Source organism: Neoarius graeffei, chromosome 5 (assembly GCF_027579695.1).
Source record: "Neoarius graeffei isolate fNeoGra1 chromosome 5, fNeoGra1.pri, whole genome shotgun sequence".
In the NCBI taxonomy this organism is placed as follows: domain Eukaryota; kingdom Metazoa; phylum Chordata; class Actinopteri; order Siluriformes; family Ariidae; genus Neoarius; species Neoarius graeffei.
This window is the reverse complement of record NC_083573.1, coordinates 62742358-62752045: the sequence shown is the minus strand read 5'-3', so window position 1 is coordinate 62752045 and position 9688 is coordinate 62742358. Positions and strand designations below refer to the sequence as shown.

General features: G+C 44.0%; 1 protein-coding gene across 7 annotated transcripts in view; it reads right to left on the bottom strand.

Annotated features, from left to right (window-relative positions):
* Nucleotides 1-9688, bottom strand: part of LOC132886954 (polycomb protein SCMH1-like) — a 34430-nt gene that overhangs the window by 3851 nt on the left and 20891 nt on the right. For all 7 annotated transcript variants that reach the window (XM_060922201.1, XM_060922197.1, XM_060922198.1 and 4 more), the window contains 6 exons: nt 7458-7717; nt 6312-6473; nt 5872-5998; nt 5040-5240; nt 4705-4872; nt 479-607 (listed from right to left, as the gene is read on the bottom strand). In XM_060922201.1, the coding sequence (XP_060778184.1) occupies nt 479-607; nt 4705-4872; nt 5040-5240; nt 5872-5998; nt 6312-6473; nt 7458-7717 (1047 nt within the window). The remainder of the gene's footprint in view (nt 1-478; nt 608-4704; nt 4873-5039; nt 5241-5871; nt 5999-6311; nt 6474-7457; nt 7718-9688) is intronic.

Below are 9688 nucleotides of genomic sequence, written 5' to 3'. Positions count from 1 at the left end.
TAATTAGTTGGTTCTCGGATTTTTTCAGGAAAAATATGAAGCGAGCGGGCGAAATAAAAATAAAAGCTCTGATGGTAAAATTAGTGGTGGAACTAGACCAAATAACACAGGCAAACCAGTAAACAGAGGCTAAATAAACGATTGAATTACAGTCAATTGAACATCTACAATGCACAGAAAAAAAAAAAGATTTGACCAGGAGTAGGCTACTTCACAAGTCTTTAACGAAAGTGAAAGGGGCGATTTGATTGGTTTTCGACGTCACGTGATCTCACGTCACGTGACCTTTTCTGTTGGCGGGAGTTTGATTTCGATTTTTTTTCTTCTCATTTTGCATTTTCTTCAAGCGGCAATTCCGAGAACCAACTAATCAAATTGGTGTGGCCTAATTAAGAAGTTTTATTAAATAAAGTCCTAGACTTTAAAATGGTGACTAACGCCAAGGGCACTTGATTAGGCAACCTAATAAACGTCATACCTTCAGATGAGAGGCAGTGGCTTTTAGCCATTTTATGTGGTAGCGAGCTGCTGCTACAGGAGTCTGACAGAAATCTCTTTGTCCCTCGACCTGGTCCTGAACTGAGACACTCTGAAAAGCTCCTCCTCTCTGTCACATAGCATACAAGAAAAGACAGATATAAATACACAGACAGACAGGCATCACATTCACTGCACAATATTCTCTTATTGTATGACAGGAGTTTTGTATAAAGTGTGTATTAGCTGGCATATGTTTTTAGCCCCTTCTACACAGCCTGTTCAAGGCAGGAGTCTTGCGCCTTTATTTTACCGCATGCTCCGAATTAAACATCCCAATGAAGAACGGGGGTCTGCATTGTTCCGCTTCTGAGACGGAATGACTGGTAGGAACAGAGTCGGAATCAACGTCTGTGTTAAAGGGACAGCCAGAACGGCAGGACAGGGGTTTGAAGTTTTTGCAATTGACATTCTTCTTTCTGACACCAGCGAGAATTCAAAAGTCTCTGTCTACAGGATCTAAAGTCCGTGCACCTTTCTGCCTCAGGACACTACTTCTCTTCACTTTCTCCTCCAACATAATTCTGATCGCACAAACATGTTGCTTTCACAAGTTACGCCACTCCCCTCTTCCTCATTACCCTTCACTCCGATTCTCTCTCCGTGTGCAGTTTTCTCATGACGGACCCCCCCCAAAAGGCAGCTCGGCTAAAGGACACAAACATGGTTTGTATTTATTTATTTACAGACACACACACAAATATATTACAGCGCTCTGGAAAAAATTAAGAGACTGCTTAAATTTTTTCTTAAATCAGCATTTCTATGAATGGCGCCATTTCATACCAGTGTCTGTGCTAGAATTCCAACACAAGCACACCTCATTTTACTTGAGATACTGATTAGATGATCACCTGAACCAAATTTTATTTAACGAGGAAAAGTATTTAAAAAAAAAAAATTAAAACCCTGCTGTGGTCATCACTTAGTCTGGCTAACGCAACTTCAAAGCTCTGCAAGCATTGGTCTGGCAAAGATATTAAGCCCAACCGTTTCCCAAAGCGCGTGGTTGACCCGCCTCCCTGAAATGCCTCAGTTTGCTACTGGTCGAAGCCAGAAAAGGCTGTGACGAAGCTTAAACCAATCACATCACTCTTTCCTCTGACGTATGTGACGCGACGGAAACTGCTTGAGTAACAGGAAGAAGATAAATACCTCCAGGGCTGCTCTTTGCTCCGTTTTCAATGAGAACTTCCCGTTGAATGCTTTCAATACAGCATCTACCGCTGTGTCAAAGGCTTGCCGCTGCTCCATGTTCGTAATGTTTCTAGTGAATGAAGCGCTTCCGGCATAGATTCTGTAAACAATCTATGGCTTCCGGTCGCAGTTCTACTACGTCACTGCCTTGAACACGCCTCTACCCAGGGCCGTTGGAGATGCTCAAAGTTGATTGGCTCCCGATTTTTCAGGAGCTTGGAAGAGCTGGAGATAGCTTGCCTTGCCAGACTAAGTTTGCAACAGGCCCCCGTGTTGCATCACACTTAGGATGGGCGGGCCCAGGCTAGTCATCACTATCCTCTTGCAATAGGAGCAGCTTGGATGGCAAAAACAGTGCTAGTAGTACGTTCAATTTAATTGAAATACAAAAATATTTAATCATCATCATGCCAAAGAGTTAAAAAGAAAAAAGTAGTGAGTGAGAAAAAGAAGGGTTCAGTTCTGGCTTTACTGGAAGAGGGATACACTGAGCCTTACGTTGCTTCCATCCTCAAAACCTCAAAGACGGCAGTTCATAAGAACAAGGTCAAGCAGCAAACGACTCTCCGCTGACTGGGATGATTGGCAACTCCTTCGAATGTCACTCAACAACCAAAGGACGACATTAAATGACCTCCAAAAAGAATGACGAATGGCAGCTGGGGTTAAGTGCACAGCAAGGACGGTTCGAAACAGGCTCCTCTGGGTGGGGTTGAAGTTATGCCAAGCTAGAAAAAAAGCCCTTCATCAATGAGAAGCAAAGAGGAGCCAGGCTGAGGTTTGCTAAAGACCATAAGGCTTGGACCATAGTAAGGTCATCTCTGAGGAGTCCAGTTTTCAGCTTTTCATCTAATGGTTAGACAGAGACCTGGAGAGGCCTATCAGCCACAGCGTCTCGCACCCATTGTGAAATTTGGTGGAGGATCAGGGATGATCTGCCGGTGCTTCAGCAAGGCTGGAATGGGGCTGATTTTAGTTTGTGAAGGACACATGAATCAAGCCATGTACAAGGTTATCCTGGAAGAAAACTTGCTTCCTTCTGCTCTGACAATGTTCCCCAACTCTGAGGAGTGGATTTTCCAGCAGGACAATGCTCCATGCCGTACAGCCAGGTCAATCAAGGTGTGGATGGAGGAGCACAATATCAAGACCTTGCAGGTCTGGAGATTGGCCAGCCCAATCTCCAGACCTGAACCCTACTGAAAACCTCTGGAATGTGATCAAGAGGAGAATGGATGATCACAAGCCATCAAACAAAACTGATTGAATTGTTGCACCAGGAGTGGCATAAAGTCACCAGAGTGTAATGTGAAAGACTGCTGGAGAGCATGCCAAGACGCATGAAAGCTGTGATGAAATGTCAGGGTTATTCCACCAAATATTGGTTTCTGAACACATCCCAAGTTCAAACATTAATATTGTGTTGTTGAAAATTGAATATGATGTTGATTTCTATGCATTAGTCAAGGTCTGAAAACGCGTCATCTTTTTTGTTATTTTGACCAGCTGTCCATCCATCCATCGCTGCTTATCCTGTTCTACAGGGTCGCAGGCAAGCTGGAGCCTATCCCAGCTGACTACGGGCGAAAGGCGGGGTACACCCTGGACAAGTCGCCAGGTCATCACAGGGCTGACACATAGACACAGACAACCATTCACACTCACATTCACACCTACGGTCAATTTAGAGTCACCAGTTAACCTAACCTGCATGTCTTTGGACTGTGGGGGAAACCGGAGCACCCGGAGGAAACCCACGCGGACACGGGGAGAACATGCAAACTCCGCACAGAAAGGCCCTCGCCGGCCCCGGGGCTCGAACCCAGGACCTTCGCGCTGTGAGGAGACAGTGCTAACCACTACACTTGACCAGCTGTCATTTTCTGCAATTAAATGCTCCAAGTGACAATATTTTTATGTGGAATTTGGGGGATTGCCAGTAGTTTATGGAATAAAATAAAAATGTTCATGTTCCTAAAACAAATGCCTGTAAATAGTAAAACCAGAGATCATTTTTTCCAGAGCTCTGTGTTGTGTATATATATATATATATATATATATATATGCGCATGCAGGGCGGCACGGTGGTGTAGTGGGTAGCGCTGTCGCCTCACAGCAAGAAGGTCCTGGGTTCGAGCCCCGGGGCCGGCGAGGGCCTTTCTGTGTGGAGTTTGCATGTTCTCCCCGTGTCCACGTGGGTTTCCTCCGGGTCCTCTGGTTTCCCCCACAGTCCAAAGACATGCAGGTTAGGTTAACTGGTGACTCTAAATTGACCGTAGGTGTGAATGTGAGTGTGAATGGTTGTCTGTGTCTATGTGTCAGCCCTGTGATGACCTGGCGACTTGTCCAGGGTGTACCCCGCCTTTCGCCCGTAGTCAGCTGGGATAGGCTCCAGCTTGCCTGCGACCCTGTAGAAGGATAAAGCGGCTAGAGATAATGAGATGAGATGAGATATATGCGCATGCATGCATGCAGTTACTTCCCTTACCAATAAATTATTTAGCGGACATAATTACATGTTGCATATGATGCTCAGCAACTTTGCTTGTGTTTGAAGAGTTGTATAAATGCACACAGCTAATAAAAGCACCAACACTCAGTTCACCTGCTGTTGTTTTGAAAGCAAAGCCATACACTCAGGGTACTCATATTTCTGACACTTTGATACGTCACCCTGAACACCGATGTGCCATCGTGACACGTCACGCCTCTGGTTGCGGAACGCCAGCTCACGATGTAAAAACACACATTGGCATGGCTCCATGCCAGCTTTATTTGGTTCAGTGTAAATCGCTAAAGCTGGAATATTGAGTTGTCTTCCTTATGCCAATATTATGGAATATCTGTGTAAAAAGGGCATTTGAGTGGACATGACTGAGTGGGGAGAGAGAGAAGGTAGAGGGTGGTGTTAAGAGTGTAGAGGGTGGTCGGGGACAGAACGTTATCTCCTTGCAGCTCTCTAGTGCAGACCTGTGTAGCTGTGGCTGTCGTAATGCCCTCCTCCCAGAGGCACTGGCTGGCTTCCAAACAGTGGCTCACAGCGCAGATTGTGGCAGAGCTTCTCCAGGAAGCGCAGCACATACGTCACACTGTTCACTGCAGGCAGCGTAAGAGTGTGCTGCTTCTGATCAAAGTGGGCTGTGGGGCAATAGGGCAGGGGTCAGTCAGCAATTTACTATTACTTGGTCCCTTCAGAAGCAGAGTAAAAGGGCACAATGAAATGTTTAGACTGTGTAAATTCACAAACTAAATTAGCGTATCCAGACGATGATTGTCAACAGTCAAAGTTTTACGTGTCTGCTGACCTGAGATGAGCTCTCCTCCATGACCTGGTTTGAGACAGGAGAAGACAACCCTCTGGTTATGTGCACAGTCCACACAGGCCTGAACACACTGCTGCAGCACTGAAGACGCCCGACCAGGCCCAAAGTGGTCTGGCAGAGCCTGCACGCGCCGTACGTCCAAGTGAGGACCCACCTTCCCCTGCTTATTCAGATACACGCACACTGGAACACACACACACACACACACACACACACACACACACACACACACACACACACAGCCAGTATGAGAGGAGGAGCCATGAGACAGAACATTCCACATGACATGTTTGCTGTTATACAGCTGGATACAAAGCCCATTTTAGACCAGAAGCAACTGCTCTGTGATGCTTCTCAGTTTACACTGGGTGCGGCTTGCCATATCAAGTACGAGGGGAGCAAAGCGTTCATTTCTCTATTTCCTTAATCTGGTTTAGTAAATGTAAAAATGTGCAAATATCTGTGCTAACCATCAGATCTTTATGAAGCATGCATGATCACTGTATATGATAAGTTCATTAATCCAGTAAGATTTTTCACTCCTACAATCTGTGGAAATGAAAACTTCCACAAAAGTTTCGATTTTAACTGACACACTGTTACTGTAGTGCTCCAAGCTGAAGTGGGCACACGGCAGGTGTAAATGGTTTTGCTGATTAACATGGAAGTGCACTGAACGTGGTGCTGTGTGTTGTGTAAAATGGACTTGAGTAAGTTCTAACGGACATGAATCGATGAAATCTATTCACTTTTGATTTCATTACGGAACGGAGTACGGGGGCACGTCAGACTGAGCGTAGTGGATGTCGGGTACCTGTAGGAGCCTGCATGGCAGCGCTGGGGATGGTGGCGTTATCCAGTGGCACAGAGCTGGTGTCAGGCTCTGGCGTGCTACTGGTGGGGGATGCGGGCACTGGGTCAGAAGCCACACGCTGTTTTCTCTGTTTGTGGACATGATCACAAAACACACACACACACATATATATACCAAAACACAATTACTAACAGATTTATATTGACCTTACACTTGCATACCTTTGGAAACCTTTAATTACAAATATTGGTCACAAAGTATTTATAATTTCAACAGATGGGGGAGGATGGTATGGTTTTTGGAACGTTTCTCCAAAGTTTTCATTGTAATTTGCCTTGCATGTAGTAGAGGACTCTTAAAAAAAAAAAAAAAAAAAAAAAAGGTTCCTTAAAATGATACGATAAAAGTGCTGCAATTCAGGAAAGTGGTGAGACAGAAACCTTGGTGCCAGGTTTGGGGCCTCTCTTCTTTGGGATCTTGATGGTTTCTATCTCATTTTGCTGATGTAGTTTCTGTGTCCAGTTAGCTGACATTCGGCCTCTGGGTCTGCCAGGACCTGCCATTGCCCCTTCCAACCATGCAGCATGCTTAACCCAACCCATCTACGATGCACACAAAGAGTGTATTTGACATATCTTGAGAAGTGATCACACAAGACATAGACCTGAATTTAATAATGAGTATTAAGACCAGGGCTTTGAACCAGAATTTTTTTCCTATTGGTTCGTTCCGAACAGAAACGGAATTTTAACGTTTCCGGTTTTGGGTTCCACCATTAAATAGACGTTCCCGAACCGGTTAGAACAAAAAAATTTCGTTCCCGGAACGGTTAATTACGTTCCCTGTCAGCTGTTTAACAAATGGCCATAAAATTATGTCTCTGTCTCATCCAGCTTAAGCCAAATGTAGGCTAATTCTATTACAACCTTCATTAAATAAGACAAGAAATAATTCAAAACAATTATTATTTCAAATGTTGGCGATTTGGATTCTCAGTATGTCTTCCCATCTACACAAACAGAAAAAGTGCCAAAAATGAAAGAGAATTCGTTTAGTGTGTTACCAAAGGCTAGTCAGGCCCTATGCATTGATAGGCTAACAGAGGTTAACGTCATTTAATGTTCGCGAGCCTCTCATTAACGTGGACAAATATATTGATATCGTGTTTGAAATTGACGTTTTTGAATAACGATAGACTGCAATATTTACCTCTTTAAGATGTGGAGACGTGATAGTAGTCCACCCTCCCGCTCTCTCCATTCAGTCAGCGAACGTCACACAGGAAGTGAACCCCAGCGGGTCATAGAAACTTGCGCAGGAGAAGAATGACTTTTTTATTTGTAGGCTACGGAAACTTTGAGGAACGAAATAAAAACCGGTATTAACCGGTTACCATTATTTTTAATAAGCATTTCTGTTCCGGAACATAAAAAATAATAAAGTTCCTGGTTTCATTTCTGTTCCATGTGAAATAGAAAAAGTTCCCGGTTTTCGTTCCTTGAACCGGTTCAAAGCCCTGGTTAAGACTAAATCTTATAGGTAAGCATTAAAAACAGTTGCTCCACCCTAAAAAGTCCTTTGTGTACCTTACTCCCAGGTTTGGGCCCTCTCTTCTTTGGGATTTTCAAAGGTTCCGGTCCATTTCCTGGCTGATCTGTCTGGGGCACCTCAGTAGACGTGCTATCTTTCTGAGCCCAGGAGCTGGATGGCCTGCTTTTCTTGCGTCCAGGTTTACGGCGCTTCTGGGCAGGAGGCCTGCTGGGCGCTGGGGGCATGGGCATGTCTACGCCCTCCACGCTGCTGTCAGGTAGCGCACCTGAAGCACCCAGTGGCCTTGGCAAACCCACTGAGAGAAAAGAGAACAACAACTGTGTTATAACCAGAATGACTAAGTGCTATCAAATGTTTCTGTAAGTGCAGAGGTAGATTTGAATATCATTAATCTTAGTCTGTGCCGTGAGGTGAACTGTGCCTGCTGGATGGTGTTAACTCACTCTCTCACACTTCTTTTAAATAAAGAAGTTTAAAAAACAAACAAACCACCACATCTACATTTAACATACCATTTAAGAATGACATTTAGAGTATTGGCTCACGTTCGATCATATAACCTTACAGTCAGCTCCAGAATTACTCACACCCTTCAAGAAAATGGGGAAAAAAGTTTAAAGATAGTGCTGGCTCCTAAGTGACCTTTGCCCTTTTGTCAGGAGATTAAATCCTGATGATGCCACAGCCATTCGTAGCTGGGAGTCCAAGACAGCTAAAATTGGTTGTGCTCCTTGGGTAAGCTGGCATTACTCTCTTCCCTGTAATGGGTGTCTGTGAACTCATGTATGCAAAAGAGCACAGTTTGCACTTTATTCTGAGAGTTCAGCTGCTCTCGGATGTAGCATGAGCAGTAGTACAAAAAGATGCTGTGACGGGCCTAATATGGCGTCACAAAGGAAATATGTGCTGGCGTCATGTGATGGAGGAGTTCTAGCGGGTGGGTGGGAACACTTAATGACTAAAAATGCCATTAAACAGGGGATTAATTATAAAATGACCATTAGATCATTCTTTTCTCAATTAGACACAAAAAAAGACATACCTTTTCTCGAACAACAATGACTAAAAAAAAAAAAAAGTCCTTCTCATAAAAAGTTTTCCTTGAAGATGTAAATATCAAGATTGTTGGCATCTCAATGAAGCATTAAAATAAATGCAAACAAACTGCAATTGCTCCATTTCCAGCATCTGACTAGTTCCTGTTTCTCATGAATGTAAAATCTCTCTGTGAACAGCAAAGAGAAAGCTGGTTGCTGCCCTGCACAAATATATAATACATAGTACAAATCCCATTAATCCTATCATTAGGGTCCCACTTTTTCCATTTTCAATCAATCAGAGACTGGGTGCAGAGTTCTGGGTACTGCTCGATACCCAATGCCCTGATACTGAGAGAGCGGACACTTTTACAGGTTAATAATGCTTAAACGTTACAGAAGTGTTGGCAGCAGGTTTTAAGACAAGCTGTGCCTTGTTTTCACATGTAAAATCTATGTTGTGTCAGTCAGCATTACATACAGTCGCAGCAGAAGATCGATCAGAAAGCATACAAAAAAAAAAAAAAAGTTTCAAGTCAGCATTATTTTGGAGCTACAATCAAAATTATGGTGGTGTGATCTGATGAGAACAAAATGCAAAAGTTGTGTCAGTGCACGCCATCTGCATGCCTGGTAACTATACAGTAGTGAGTCATTGCTGCAGCTGCTCCAAAGGCATTGTTCAACATACGCATGGTGAGGCTTTTGTTTCCAGACCCATGGTGACCCATTTTGCTCTTCACCACTGAACAAAAACACGAGTCCTGTTACGTTACCCAGTCCTGTTGCTGATGGCCCCTTAAACACACTGCGTGCGTGTGTGCGTGCGTGTGTGAGAGAGAGAGTATGACAGAGAGAGACAGACAGACAGAGCACACACAAAGTGTGTCTAGTGTGGAAAAACAAAAGCTTAAGACTAAAACGTTAAAAACCAACTGATAAACTTTTGTGCTACATGAAAAGTGCAACAAATTTATGAACACACCCAGTGCTGAAAAGAAAAAAAACAGCTGGTCAAAAATCTAACACAGAAAATCAACACATCCTTTATCTACTGTGGAACTAGATTTGTACACACCTGTGCAGGCAGCCAGTTTTGCAGTTTACACCAAGCTGAGGAGCACTCCAGGGGTTCACATAAACACACACACATACACACACACACACACAGCCCAGTTCACAAGCCAGACTGCAAGAGACACACGTTGTCTGCACTATGGTCTGCTGTG